This window comes from Oncorhynchus mykiss, chromosome 26, assembly GCF_057628025.1.
Source record: "Oncorhynchus mykiss isolate SJ-2025 chromosome 26, ASM5762802v1, whole genome shotgun sequence".
Taxonomy (NCBI): Eukaryota; Metazoa; Chordata; class Actinopteri; order Salmoniformes; family Salmonidae; genus Oncorhynchus; species Oncorhynchus mykiss.
Genome location: NC_143047.1, coordinates 12,439,828 through 12,456,031, shown reverse-complemented (window position 1 = coordinate 12,456,031; position 16,204 = coordinate 12,439,828). Strand labels below are relative to the sequence as shown.

General features: G+C 44.3%; 1 protein-coding gene across 1 annotated transcript; it reads right to left on the bottom strand.

The window, feature by feature from the left end:
- Window positions 1-206: 206 nt before the first annotated feature.
- On the bottom strand, window positions 207-11,742 carry LOC110506383 (zinc finger protein 507). The gene is made up of 7 exons (XM_021585960.3): window positions 11,483-11,742; window positions 7,965-10,099; window positions 7,390-7,507; window positions 6,834-6,945; window positions 5,012-5,116; window positions 4,282-4,416; window positions 207-4,128 (listed from the first exon to the last, which is right to left on the bottom strand). The coding sequence occupies exons 2-7, from the start codon at window positions 10,095-10,097 to the stop codon at window positions 3,699-3,701; spliced, it is 3,033 nt and encodes a 1,010-aa protein (XP_021441635.3). The 5' UTR covers window positions 10,098-10,099; window positions 11,483-11,742; the 3' UTR covers window positions 207-3,698.
- Window positions 11,743-16,204: the final 4,462 nt, after the last annotated feature.

Sequence of the window (16,204 nt, the reverse complement as noted above, 5' to 3'; positions counted from 1 at the left end):
ATGCAAAATGGGTCAACTTTGAGCACCTTTAACTCCTGAATGTTTTGTTCTTCAGGTCCAACAGGTCACTTTCTGACCACTTCTACCATGGGCAAACATGTATGGAAGCCTTCATTTAAATCAAAAGGGGTGCTGCCAAAAAGTGATTTAATAAATCATATGGAATGACCCAGACACTTGTTCTTTTGAAAAAAAAACAACCACAGTTCATCCACAAAGTATTTATTACAAAAATACATAGGCAAAGATATGACATAATACTGTCTATGATGCTCAAAATAAATAGATAGCAAGCATCGCTCTGTGGCCTCCGGAGCGAATACACACTGAACTTGAAACAAGTTAAGCACTGAACAGCGTTAATTAACAGTGTAAAAAGTGAGAGATATCACCTTCTCTAACTTTGGCTCGAAACACATACAGCTCTGTGTAAAAAAAATAACACTCCCCGCAAATACATTTTATAGCCAATTAAAAAGCACACCCATTTTCCAACATTTTAGCAAATGTATTTATTTCAGCAACAAAAAAAACATTGGACTTAGTGTTTTTTCTTTACAATATATTTAAAAAATAGATTATAAAAAAAAAAATGTCAGTTTGCAATACTACAGTATTTCAACTAATTATGTACAGGCCCAGTCCACTGGGCACTGACGTCAATTCAACATCTATTCCACATTGGTTCAATGTCATTTTATTGAAATGTGGAAACAACGTTGCTCCAACCAGTGTGTGGGATACATCACAGAGCAAGGGGTTGGCGTTACAGAGGCTATTCAGCTTTGACTGAATAACACCCACGACCTCCTTGGATTATCATTCTGAACAGATGGGCGCACAACAGCACCCGCGGGCAGATATAGCCTATAACAAATAGCTAGCTAATGACTACGAGAGACTCTCAGAGACTCAAAGACCAAAAAAAGGCACAAACGTTGACAGGATGAGCAAAAATAGCACATTAAAATGTCTTTGAAAATGCACAATCTATTGACGGTTACGCATCACATGGCACCCTGTAGTTGAATTGAGTAGGGACCTGGGGATAAGGGTTGGTTAAGTCAAACAAAGAACATGTCAAAATCATCCACATCAGATGTCACACAACCTAGAAGAACCTTTCCCTCCCATCCAGGTTCTCATGTCAGTTCATCGCCTAATTTCTGAAATGAAAGCCAGAGTGGTAGACTCACATGGATGCATCACCATCTGAAATCTAACATTTCCAAATCAAATAGACAAATAACAAGTAGTATAAGAGATAAATAAGCATAGTAATATATCTAATTGAGTATGCAATTTCGCCAGCAGTCTGGACATCAACTACGGAACAAATGTATTAGCACAATTTAGTCATGGATTGTGTGTGTGTGTGCCACTCAAGAGGGGGATTGGGCAAGACAAAATATTTAAGTGCCTATGAACGGGGTCTGGTAGTAGGTGCCAGGAGCACCGGTTTGAGTTAACATCTGCAGCGCCAATGTGTTTGTCACATTGAACATTCAGATAACCTGAAGCTTTCCCACAAGAAATACGACGTCAGATCTATCCAAAACTATTTGCACCTCTGACCCACAACCACCAATCAATTCACTTAGGCCACTAGTCAGTTCCCTTTCCCACCGTATCCCCTCTGTCTCATGGTCTGCATAGGTAAGACGATCATTAGGCTTTCAGAAAGACACAGCAAGAAGCTGCACTACAGTACGTCCACAAATAGAATCATATAAACCCCCCAGATAGATTATACGTAGCAGAAAGTGGCCTATGATCAGCATGTGGTTCTGCTTGCTTGTCTCTTGCTTTAATTCACTGAACCACTAATTAAAATGCAAACTATGTAAATTGGGGGTGGGGGAATTAAGTGCGGTTTAAATGCAGACCGTCACGGTCTTCCTGACGTTAGTACTTTGAATTGTAAATTAACATGGGAATAATCTGCCATTATAATGAGAATTTCAGCGTGCAGAAGATAACGATTTCATTTATTTGACACATTGAGCTACACAAACGCAAATCCAGAAATCCCTCAAATTATGGATATTTAATTTGATCATAATTCCCTACACCTATCTGTCTACATAAAAACAGTAAGGGCATGGAAATGATTTCCAAGTCACCACTCTGCATACCAAAGCATGTTTAGTGTGAAACTAAATGGAAAGGTGAGTGAAGTTTGGAAATACTTTAGCAGAGGTAGTCAAACGGAAAACACCATATCCAACGTCAGTCTACAGTAGCCTATAGGCCCCATCACTTGAAAAGCTGGTCATATACATCACCCTCCGCTATTGGTCAACACAGCACACAAAGATAGGAATAGCAGGTTCATTCATAGGTTTACTATGCTAGCACACCGCTCTGTGCTAGGATGTCAATCACTCCAGCCATCCATTATCGACAAGTGCTAGGCCTATGTGGAGAAACTTTGGGAACTGCTTACCATATTCAAGGGATCAACTTGGCAATTGTTGAGCTAAAACTTGAATCTAGAAATGATTATCGTAATCAGAACAGTAATACGTAGCCGAAGCTAAACACAGTTGGGTGTTGGCTGCAATCAAAGTTCAATGATTGTCCATTTACCATCTCGCCGGGGTCTAAAATGACCACTAATATGCACCATAATTGACTGATCGTACCGTAGAAATTCCTTCCTAACCGATTTCTGCCTCAAGAAGCCTTGACGCCGTGGTGAATGTTGGTAAAACAACAACTAGTGCCAGCCTATCTATCCTACAGCTTTAGGAAACCACCCTCAAGTGGCCCATCATTACCATAAACGTACCAGAGGTCCAATAGGTCAAAATAGAATCAAACAGTGAATTAAATAAAATAAGGCTTTTCCTTTGCTCCGACATAACGGAAACCAACATGCATAGGCCTACATTGATACATATTATTAACCAGCCTGGTCTCATAGACTAGACGTAACATCGTAAACGTAAATCCAGGACACTCAAATTAGTATGATGTGTTACATTTTGTATGGTATGTATTAATTTGTGGAAGTAAATCATCCATTTCATAATGATATGTTAAGAACTACAATTTGTATTATATGTAACGAATTTGCAAAACGTACAACGTGTTATGAATTTGCTAAACGTATGCAACGTTACAAATTCTAGCTAGGTGGCTAACATTAGTCGTTACAAATTTGCAAAATATCGATTGTCTCAGATTTATGTACAGAATAATACGAAATGCTCTGAGACCAGGTTGTATTAACCCATTTTGAATATAGCTAAGATGAACACAACATGCAAGTAGATGGCATCTCTGTACAGCCTAGGGCAGGTGCCACAGATAAACTATAAATGTGAAGGATTAAATATATTAAATTATATTACAGTATTTTAATACAAAAGCTGCCATGTGGTCAATATATGTTTGCTGAGTAGAATGGACTGAGCTCCATTTGAAAATATGGAAATGTCTGTTTTCTGAGGTATTAAACGTGTCTGAACTTGTTCAGGTAGAACATTTTACTGCAACGCCTTGAAATGGGAGTTTTCCAATTTTCTGTATGTCTGAGCTCCAACTGATACACTTTTTGTAACCTTCTGTTAAGTTCATAAAATTAAGAACCAGAAAACAAGATGCAAGGTACAGTTGTTAAAATCAGACTCAGTGTGAGTAAGGGGGTAGGTTCCTGGTTCTTTGTTGGGGTAAGGGGAGGGGTAAATGCTGTCTCACTGTGCTGTGCTGCCCTCTGCTGGTTGGGCTGCTCCCTGCTGCTCCTTGTTCAGGATGATGCTGATGATGTCTCCCTCATGTTCCTTCATGTGCTCCATCAGTCTCTCCTTGCTGGTAGACTCAAAGCCACAGATACAGCAGCAGAACAGCAGCACACAATACTCCATGCCGGCCCGGGACTGGACCCCCTCCTTCCCTTGGGGGCTGTGCTGGGGGTTGTCGCTCTGTGGGGCCTGCTCTCTGGAGGACCACTGGATGAGCTCTGTTGTTGGCCCTGAGCCACCGCCAAACACACTGTCCACAGGAACCTCTGCTAGTGGGGCTGGGTCCACAAAGACCCTCTCCTTCTTCCCACAATGCACCACACCAGACTGCTCTGCCACTGCCTCCCCCACTGCTGAAACTTTCTGCGGGGCACTGGGGGAACTACAGCCAGGGAGAGAGAGCAGGCTCACCATCAAGACAGAGACATGACCCTACACATCCCAGTTCACTGGGACCCAAACACAGGCTTCAGTCTAGAAGCTTTACAGATGGTAAAGGCAGACCGTTAAAACCTCCCCCCCCCCCCACACTCACCGGACGCTCTGGGAGATGGCCTCGTTGATGGCCTTGTTCACCTGCTCGTAGTTGTAGTTCTGATCGCCAGCGTGCTTCCACATGTGAGACTTGAGGGACGGAGGGTGACTGCACACATAGCCACACAGTGAACACCTGAAAAACGAAAGGAGTACGTGAGATGGGGGGTAAAGGAACAGAGAAATGAACGGGATCAAGCCTGTAGCAGTAGCGGCTGATTTAATATGCTGCTTGGGGTCCACTAATCCCCTCAACTCCATTATATCAAAAGGGATCAGCCGCACTAAAGACTCCTCAGGGAGAGACCTAGTGGCACACATGCTCTGATACCGCTTATCTGTACTGCTCGACATCATGCTCCATATACCCAGACATCCTCTATATCGACACTAAAAGCAGAGTTCATTAGGAGCTCTTTCTGATGGTCGATGAGATGGGTTCTTCTTACACTTTGGCTCTTCCTCCATCCCCAGACTCTTTCGAAGCACATAGGCCTACTTTCTCTACCTCTCCCACACCCCTGCCCAAGTCTCCCCTCTCTGACCTCGAACCCCCTGAGCCGGTCCTCACCTGTACTGCTCCAGTAGCTGAACCCTGACCCGGTCCTCACCTGTACTGCTCCAGAAGCTGAACCCTGACCCGGTCCTCACCTGTACTGCTCCAGTAGCTGAACCCTGAGCCGGTCCTCACCTGTACTGCTCCAGTAGCTGAACCCTGACCCGGTCCTCACCTGTACTGCTCCAGTAGCTGGACAGCCTGGTGCTCCTGGGGATGTCTCCTCATGTGGCTCTTCAGGCTGTTCATGTTGGTCGTGGCAAAGTCACAGCTGCAGCACCTACGGTACCAGAGAGTTGGCCAGAATTAGAGGGAATATCTCTGTACAGGCCTAGTTGTTAGACAGTTCATGTTGTGCTTGGCTGTTTATGCTCCGTTTACTATTCTGTTTTGGCTAGTACAGCAGGAAAAGCCTGGAGGGCCATACTGTTGTCTTGACGGCTATTTTGTTTCGAGGCTAAGCTGAAAGGGTAGCTGGCAGCACAATGTTCAGAGATGCGATACACTGTGTGGCTCAAATGGATAAGATGGCCTTAGTTAAAAGGCGTGTGCTTCCCTGTGGAGTGGTTTGAAGTGAGTCAAGGATACTAAAGCACAAGAGTAGAAAGACTGCACTCCCCTGCATGAAAGGGCTCTATTGAGGGTATATAGTGGTAAAAAATGAAAACTAACTAGATGTGTGTGGCCTTAGAGAATAAGATCCCCAGCCCCCACCCAGACGCCGCCTCGAGTGTGTGTGTGTGTGTGTACACAGAGCAGGGCCGATCCGCTTACATGGGTGCTGCGTTGAGAGAAATACTCCAGCTGTAGACTGCAGCCAAGGTTGATCTTTACCTAACACTCACTGCCCCCTGCTGGAGCTCTGTATCATAACATCTAGATTCTATACTTATTATTTTTTTTAACTAGGCAAGTCAGTTAAGAACAAATTCCTATTTACAATGACAGCCTACCCCGGACGACGCTGGGCCAATTGTGCGCTGCCCTATGGGACTCCCAATCACGGCCGGATGTGACGCAGCCTGGATTCAAACCAGGTAGTGCAGTGACGCCTCTTGCACTGAGATGCAGTGTCTTGGTTGATGGATTTGAGTAAGCAACATGATTACGTCATCGGTAACATGGAAAGAGGAGAATTACTGGATAACTAAAATGAACCTAATCTAGTTTGAGGGGTATCATCTGTCAGACAGCAAGAGTACTCAGCTCTCAACTGGTTGTCGCGTGGAGCACCTCACAGAAGACCAACGCCGGTAGGGGAGGTAGGTAAGATGTTTCTACTTATATCTATCTACCTGTGACTGCTAACTAAGGCAGCAATGGGTATGCTAACAAGGTTGTACAGTACAGAAATACCACTAGGCAAACAGTGGTCTCTTGCTAGATGCACAATTTAATAAAAGGGCAACTACACCCTCCCCAAAATACTTACCAGACCTGGTTTAATCATTGTTGAAAATGGAACATCCAAATGTTGTTGTTTTTTCTATTTAAAAAAAAGTGTGAAAACCTGAACAAATTCAGAAACCCGGAAAAACAAAAACGATATCAAGCAAAATATGGAACTGATTTTATAGGGCCCTACAACTGTAGCCTGCTGACTGTTCAAAATTGCTAACAATAACACCCTTCTTGAGATTGATTGTTTTCAGGGACAAAAATAATTGTGCAATGTGAACATGATATTGTTTGGAAGTTAAAATTGTATTATTTGTGTATGAAGGGAGGGTTATTACAGGCTAGCTTGCTCATGCCACAAATTATAAATAAAATCACCTGATATTGTAATTATGCACAGATCATCCACTATCCTGTGAGATCTTGACCCAGGCCAGTATTTTTTTTCCCAATTCGGGACAGTAGCTTTTGGTTGGCAGTGGCCTGGTGTGCCACTGGCAAATTTACTTGAATGTCAAGTCCTAAGGAATCCAGATTGCAATCACGATGAATCCTATTGACATTATTAAAAACACAGACAGCAGACACACAGCACCAACCTGTAAGGCTTGTCAGAGTTATGGATCCTCCGGTGGTTCCGAACTCCAACGTACGTGGAGCTGCTGTAATCACACACATCACATCTGTACACCTTCTGCGAACTGATGGAATCTGGAGAGCGGAACACTCATTAAATATTGTGGATAAAGGATGAGGTGCCAATAAAATTAAATGAACAAAACGGGTAGTGGAGAGGATAATAAGTCAGAAACATTCTTTGATTTAGATTAAAAAGACAGATCGTGTTTGGTCAAGTTGAAAAACACACTTGGCGCAACGCTCACCATTAAAAACATGATTTTATTCCAGATTTTTATTAAAGGCTTGATGGTTCTGATGAAGGCCATTGATGAAGGCTGAAACATCAAGCTTTTAATAGTCGCCTAAATAAAAAGCATTTTTAATGGTGAGCGAGCGTTGCCCTTTTATCTTTTCAATTTATAAAACATTATTTTTTGGGGGGGGAGGGGGGGGGGGGGGGTTGCACCTCGACTCGCGTTGGTCGAGCGCCCTCCACTTCTTTCCATTGAAAAATACATTTGACAAATTCCTCACCGTCATTTGTCATCTTTTCAGATTCCTCCATGGTTGCCGTGGTTTCAGTGACAGGGGTTAGTGTTGCGTTGGTGTCGCCCAAACCGTGCTGGTCTCTAACGTGGTTCCTCAGCTGACTCTGTGGAAAGGGTCAGTAATAAAGCCAACAGTAAAAATAAAAACTTAACGAGATCTTCTGGGGGCTGGAAAAAACACACAGGCTACCCTCCCCTCTCTAAAAAAAAACATCTCTATCTATGGAGTCCGAAAAAACCACAGACGTATGACGGACTTAATGACGTCTGCAGGAATGGACGCGGTGTCTCATGAAGGTAATGAAATCAACAGGCTACTTCTCTGCTCCCTGAATCAAACTAAACCTCTTCAACTGCACCAACCAGACAAACGTCCACCTCAACTCTCACTTCAACAATCAGTTCATCTTAAATTACTGTCATTTGGGTCATGGAGAAACAAAAACTCAAGAGCAATATTCTCTCCTAGAGGTAGGAGCCACTTCAATAATACATCCCTGCCCGGGGACATTGAGGCGCACAGTCTGTCCTAATTCCGCTCTCTTCAGTCCTTCTACTCACTTTGTAATAGAAGGCCTCAGTACACTGCTTGCAGTGGTACACCCTGGTCTTGCAGTGGTTGATCATGTGGCCCTCTAGATCTTTGCTGTCCAGGGCAATGTGTTCACAGATGGGACACTGGTAGGGCTGTCTCTGGCGGTGTACTCGCAGGTGCTGCTTGATGTAGCCCTTGTTCCCACTGCTGTAGCGACACAGGCGACAGCGGTAGGGCCTCTCGCTGCCAGGGATGTAGTCCACCAGACCCCCACCAGGGTTACCCGGGTCCCCCCCTCCACAGGCGCTGACCTCCCCGGCGTGCTGGCTCTGGGCGTTGTCCTGGAGCTCCTTCAGGATGTCATCATCTGAGGCGTTCTGGTCCGAGCGCTCCTTCAGCCTCTCTATGACCGTCAGCAGGGACAGGCTGATGCCAGCCTTGGTGGGGCCCTCAGCCAGCCCGTACTCGCTGGACCCCTGTAGCTCCAGGTCTACCAGGGCTGACCCCACACTGCCCACTCCTGCCAGCTCCTCTACCGCTGCAGGGGCTCTGTCGGCTGAAACTGCTGCAGCCGTGGCCATCTCCAGGAGCCTCTGGCCCGTGTCAGGGCTCTGGGAGCATTGACCCACGATGCTCCTGATGTGCTCCGCTGTCCTCATGGGCATGGCCACCAGAGCTTCAGCAGCCAGGGAGTGTAGCCTTAGAGACTCAGAGTGGGTCCTCCTGCGGGCTGGGGGAGCATTCTCGTCACGTGGAGGGTCCGTGGTGGTCTGCTGCCTCTCACTGTTGCTCCAGCAAATCACCACCTCCTGCTGCTCGTCCTTGTAAGCAAGCATTGGCTGGTTCTCCACATGGCCCGTCTCCTCTGCAGCCAGCAGGCTCTCGTCTCTGCCCACCTCTGGGCTGGGGAGGAGGGGCTGGGTGGCCACGGGTTCCTCTGCACACGGCAGTCGCTCCACTATGACGTTGACATGGCCGGCACTGTTGGGACTGCAGCTGATGATCTTCTGGGCTGATGACAGGAGGCTGTCTGTTGTGCTTGTAATTTGATGACAGTCCTGTACAAGTTCCACCTCCGTCTCTGTGGTCACCTGTACCTCCAACATAGGCTCTGAGTCTTTAGATAGCCTCTCCTCTGTGATTGGCTCTGTCCTGGCCTCATTCCTACACTCCGCCACAGGGGCACAGAGGTCAATCTGGAAGGTGGACATCTTGTTGAGGTTCTGGGAGTTCTCTGGGACCGGGGTGAGGACCACTATGGCTTCCTCTGCAGGAGGAGCTACAGGAGGTGCTGGTGCTTCTTGTCTGGAAGGTGCCACTGCCTCGTCCTCAAAGATCGGGTAAGAGCAGTCCACCAGACCTGCGTGCTTCCATGCATGAGTCTTTAGCATTCGCTGCTGTCCACACACATAGCTGCAGATCAGGCAGCGGTACATCCCAGACTCCTCATAGCTGTACCACTTCTTCTTAGCAGGGATCTCCTCAGCACAGTCCATGGCTGTTTTGAACACAACATCCTCCACACTACCCCCCATCCCCAAGTCCTCATTCCCCTCTCTGGCCTGCTGGCTGGATACAGGGTTCTTGTTGGAGTTGCTGCGGTCGAAGTGGAGCCTGACATGGGCCTCTAGCTCCTCCTGGTGGCTGGAGGTGAAACGACACTCAGAACACATGAGGATGAGGTCACTGTGCTGCTCATCGTGCTGCCGCAGGTGCTCCTTCAGCAGGCTCAAGGTCGGGGACAGGAACCGACACAGGCTGCACTGGTAACAGGTGATGGTCCTACTGCTGCCAGCAGGGGCACTGTTGTCTGGCTTGATCTCCTCCTCTTTTACCTCTTCCTCCACTTCCCGGACTCTCTTGCAGGGGGAGGATCCACCACTGCCCTCCCTGATCTCTGGGACTCTGATGGAGGCACAGGACATGAGGGCTCTCTTCTTCCCAGCCAGGGTACATCGACGTGGGCGCTTCTCCACGATCTTGCTGAGCTTCTCGATCACCTCGATGAGGGAGTCTGCGGCCTGCTGCTGCCTCTGGTCATCATCCCTAGGCTCCATCTGGGTACCTGGAGGCGTTTCCACCCTTTCAGGGATGAAGACAGTCTCCTGTTGGCCTCTAGAGAGGGGGAGCAGGATGGCAACTCCACTGCTGTCCTCCATGCCTGGAGGAAGCAAAACAAGCCACTTAAACTACCACACTCATCTTACAAATATCGTATTGCTCTCTTTGCAAATGTGCTTCTTTCCATCTTAGACACACACAAACGAATGTTGACAAAATCTGTTTAGGCCTACACTGAGAAAGAAACCTGTTGTGTTACTAGGTTCATGACCTGGCTGGGGCAAATGTGCAAAACATAGCAGGGGTCACAGAGTACACACAGAGTACAGTACTGAACTTTGAAAGTCCTAATTTAGTTTTACCATTCCTAAATCCAATAATTATATTTGATAGGAACCACTGTGGTAATTCAGTCAAGCAGATCAATGATACTTTAATAAGGATGAATGATTATTTACCAGTGCCACATTAGAGGAAGACATTCCTGTGGTTAAGCACATTAAAGTCTGCAATTGGTACCACACTTTCCCCTTTCTGACCACAATCAGGTTCCCTTTTCTTTGGGTTCTGCTTTTAAGGAATAGCCTGTGCCTAAATATCCCTGAACCTTCTCCAGTACTGTACTACTTGGTGTTCCTTCTGCAAAAGTGACAAAGGTTTTGGGTAGGCAAATAGCTGTTTGCACAGTGCGGTATAATTTGTGGAACGTTCCAACAAGAATCTGTCCCAAAAACTCAGTATGATATCAGGTGGGCTATTTAAATACGCTTTTTTTCACTCACTACGTTTATTCCGGAAAATGTCTGTCCTCACTCTGGTAGCCCATGGACAACACGTTAAGAATATAAGCTACGTGGTGAGTTGATTGATGCCTATTCGTCAACTAGTTGAACATTGTACTTTATGACGTTTTTGGAACAGATTCCTGTTGGAACGATCCACAAATTATACCCACCCGTTTGCACAATCCAAACTACTGTATGATGAATACTGTAGTGATTGTTAAAATCCAAGACTTTCAAGTAATATTAAGGATTTAGCTAGGGTTTGGTAGCTGACCACTTTGGCTTAGTAGCTAGATAACTAGATGAACAGGGATATCGATATGTGTGCATGACTAGGGGGACTGCCCTCTGACATAACGGGCTAAAAATAAATGCACACCGAGGCGTGGATGGTTGACGAAAGCAAAATGTGTAAAACCTCATAGCTAGCTAAATGCCAGGTAACATAGCCACAGTAATAGCGTAGGTGTGTCGATAAGATGGAGTCCAACGCTAGAGATATACATTCTTTATCTGGGGGAAAAGGGGACAGGACACGCACTGTACATGACAACAAGACAGCCACTTGAAGCTAGGCTAGCACACGAGTCTCTATTACACACACACTGTAAAAGACATCTAGCTGTTTAATTGGCTTCTCGTTTAATAAATGTCAACGGATCATGCGACTTTTATGTGTCGGTTAGGTAAGTACTTACTGATTCGGCAATTCTGAGTGATCTTTGGCCTCAAAACATAAAAAATAAAAAACGGTCTTTATCCTGTAGCAGTAAAAAGTGGCCTCTGTCTCTCACACTGCAAAATGGCGAGGATGGAGAACGGATCACGTGACTCAAACCTAAATGGTCAGGTGGCCAACATGGAATCTGTATTTTGAGACACAAACATCGGGTGGAACCAGGAACCCACCTCCCCAAAAAGTCCACTGAACAGTTGCTGACAGAATTGGTTTCTGAGTGTGTAATATGTGTAAATTCACAAGTAATATGACGTAGTAAAATGCAATTAAGCACGACATTGTAAACGCATATCAAACGGAGGTAAAGTGCAGGTGCATGCAGCTCTGTCACTGAGGGGGTTCATGTTCAATGTGCTATGTCGTGCATCATGACCTTCATTTCTCCAGCAAATATATTTTAAATCTAAAACTTGCTCTTCAACTTCTATTCACCATTCATCCCACTAGTTTGTGTAAATATGTAGTTGTCGAGCGCTCAAAGGTGTTAACATGATAAAGTGCTGCCATCTGCTGCATTTTAAATGACATTGGAAAGCTTGTTCAATTGCGTGCATGCCAATAGGTCAGAGTTACCAATTAATTTACCAATCGCATAATGTTTTGTTTGTATTCCCATTGTGATTAGTGATTTGTCCTTAACCGAGGGTCCCCTAAAGTCTGTCCTGTGGTGCACGTTAAGCTTTTAATATTTGAATCAGCTGTGTAGTGCTAGGGCAAAAACAAAAACGTGCACCCAGGACCGACTTTGGGTAGGCCATTAACATATATGAAAACCTCATTCGTTAATATCTCTGAATAACTTGACCACCTTGACATTGATTGCACACCGCCATGAAACACAAAAAATAGGAAGATGACTTTGAAATCCTAGGGCCGAAACGCAAACGTGTTAATTTTACCTTAAACAATTGGCAAACTTTTTATCAATTTTTACTGTCGACCAAGACCTGCTGAATGTCTTCAATTCATACTTGTAAAGGTAGGCTACACAGTTTATATCAAATTAAATTATCTATATAAGTAATTCTAATTTTTTATATATATATAACAAATATACGATAATGACCTTCATGGGGGCGGGATCACATTTACATGCTCCTGACAGGTTCTCCCACTGACAGGAAGTAACAGGTGAGCAACATGGCCGCGTTCCACTTCCTTATAAATAATTTAAATACTTAATTGACACTCAAAGGCTCTTGAAGCTGATTTGTTTTCAGTCTTAATAATGCTAAATATATGCTAATATATCTATCATTCGACAATTATTGATATAAAAAGTGTAAGTATCAATACCAATAATTATATTTTTTTCCCCAAAATGTAATTATTGATATCAATCATTTGAAATATTTGATACCAAACCATTTTTGATACAAAATATTTGAAGTATTGATTTAAAACAAATCTATTATTGATATAAACATTTCAAAACTCAATTATTGAAAAAAATCAATACAATTATTGATATAAAAAATGAAAATAATGTAATGTTAAAGTGGCTTTCCGTACAAAGTTATCCTTACTCATGACTCCAATTCCATTGAGCCATTATTGGACTGAGGGAATGGCCAGACTCTCCGACCCTGCCCAAATGCTCTGTCGAAACACAAATGGGCTACTACACCTCGCACAAAATACAGTTTTGGAAATATTTAGAACTTAAATATTTAATAACTTTCATACTTATTTATTTAAAAAATACACTACCCAGTTTAGGAGAATCACGTGATTCAGACGGAAATGTGGAATGGAATGGAATGGTCCAATGGAAATGCGAGGGCAAGGTGAGAGGTAGTCATTAAACGTGGCAATGTCAATTGTGTTAGGAAACACCACGCACAGTTATAAAAAACCTAAACGTCCCTCGTCTGTTACAAATGGTGAATACAATACAAATATTGAATACAAATGTTGAATATTTGAACTTACTCTGCCGATTGTCCGTGGTCTTGGTCCTTCAGCTGGTCAAAATTTTTGACAAAATGTCCACAGGAAAGTGGATATTACTACTTTAGAGTTGTCTAAAATACTAGTTAACCTCCCTTTTTCTCCATGATATTAAATTACTTTTCCTCATTTAGGGTCATGAACCTAACTTCAAAATGTGTCCATACTGATGTGTGTTGTAATGTCTGTGTAGATTTTGTAGACAAACATGATGTTGTGGGTCATTTTGACCCAGAGGCTTTCATGTGTATAGATATTTGCACAGGTCCATAATAAACACGTGGCTTTGATGTATATTGTTTTGACTGGTTCTGGTTGCACTTTTACAATTATGTTTGGGTGAAAAGGAGCTTTCCCAAGCTTCTCCTTCTCAGTGTGAGAGCAGCAGATCTCTGACACAGACATGCAAAAATGAGCTCCAAACAGAAAACGCTTGTTTGTGAGAAAGGAAATATGTTCAACAAATAGTTCTTAAATATCGAGTTTTTGAAATCAAATGTTCTTGTATTTCTTCTTTCTGAAAAGTCTGACAAGACAAAATGAAGTTTGGGCTGTTTTTACTTGATTATTTTAGTGTGCGGGTCAGTCTGACCCATACCACAATGACATACTTTCTTTTCAGCAAAGCAGAAGGGCTAAAACACAGGTCTATCTATGTGTGGCAATCAAGATGTGTTTCCTCATGACTGAAGGCACGTGCGCAAGACGGGAAGTACATGCACACGATGCAGGCATGCTAACAGGTTTTTAAATGGTTTTGTGCATTTGCCAGGTGATAGGAATTTCAACTTCGAGCTGCTACAGTACCAACCGCACAGACAAAGTTGAGGGGGTGTCATAGTCGAGGCGTTCTGTGAATAAAGCCAGGTGTACCTTTGCTAAACTGCGCTCAGTAAGTGTATATGTTGTTTTTGAAAGATTCGTTCAAGCTTATAGAAAAGTTAAGTTCCAAAGGTTTCCAAAACTGTATTGCTAGTGAGGATTAATGCAGTTTCTAAATGTTAAAACAATGCATCGGGACTGCAGTTCATTGGTCCAGCTGTGGTCCGTACTTTCAATTGAGAACTCAAGAACCCTTGGGTTCTCAATATATGTACATGTAAAAAAATAGGCCAATCCCATATTGATGTGATACCAGAACATGTTATATGATAAACATTTATTTAATTTCAAATGAAACGAGGAAATATTACATGGATTTGTTATTAGCTGCAATACTATCAGTGGCTGTGGAGAAGGACTGTGGACACCTGAAGTTGCTGGTCAAGGCCTGCTGTTGGGTGAGTTTCTGCAGCAAATAGCCATCCATAGGGTGAGTGAACCCAGTCGGTCACATGGGTCTGTGTACCCAGATGTGTAGTCCCTGTCCAATCCCTGGACAGCAGGGCCACACATTATGACAGACGAAAACCTTGTGTTCAACATTCTTGACAATCCCTACCGGCCAAACCCTCCCTAACCCGGACGACTCTATGCCAATTGTGCGTCGCCCCACGGACCTCCCAGAGCCTGGGTGCGAACCCAGAATCTCTGGTGGCACAGCTGGCGCTGCAGTACAGCGCCCTTAACCACTGCGCCACCCGGGAGGGTGTGTTCTTCATTGAAAAGCATTGAAGAGAATAGGAATTGGAATTTCAGTGTACTTCCTGATTTGACTGGAATTTAAATGGTATTGACCATTACCCCGACCCTGGTAATAATGCGTGGCCCTGCTGTCCAGGGATTGGATATCATGGTCACGTCGGGATTACCTGATGTGGTGTTCATTCAGTGTATATCTATTTCCCTTGAGCTGCTGGTAAAATATGGTTGAAATCATCTGAGTGTGTGGGGTTTTGCATGCTGCAGACGAAGGCCTAGTCTCAGGGTCCAGCCAATCCAGTGGTTTAGTGTCTCGGCGTGTACTGGACTGAGCATAGTGCTGGTGGTCACTAGAGAGAGACGTTCATACAGGGCTGAAGAGAGAGGACGTGAGTTGGTCCAGTAATGCCTTGGCTGGATTTATTGTTTTAATTACATTTCCAGGCTTTTATCATACACTGTTTATGGTGGTGGTTTGTCCACTCTATGGCTTTGTTTGTAGAGCCAAAATTTTATTATTTAAGGGCTTCCTTGGTTCAGTGTGGTGGTGAGTTGCTACAGTATGTTTACTGTTGTCTAAACCTATGGCTATATAGGTTTGCTGGAGTCATAATTTGACTCTAGCAAGTCAGACCTAACCAATACCCACCAAGATTTACTGTCCACGCATGATGTTTACCTCCATTTAGCTGGTTGGTTGTTAATTTGGTAGCCTACACACACAGCCGTCCACCACCATAACAACCCCCCTCCATCCACACAACAATAGTGTGTGTGTGTTTGAGTTACACAGTCCATCTAACCCCTTTATGTTAACTTAATAAAGGAATGCTATGGGCTGCTTATTATTAATATCAATCTGACGGTAAAGGGGGGGGGGGGATTAGAGGTCAGGTTCCATCCGGTGTTGCAGTGGGACAGGCTAATGTACACCCCAGAGGTCGCTGGTGGGAGGAGCTATAGGAGGACGGGCTCAATATAATGTAATAAATGGAACGGATTCAAACATGTGGCATCCATATGTTTGATGTGTCTGATTTATTCCATGCCAGTCCTCCTACAGCTCCTCCCACCAGCCTCCTCTGGTACGCCTTTTCCCGCCGCTGCTGTACTTGGTCAAGATGCATATACATCTTCTTCCACATGATTT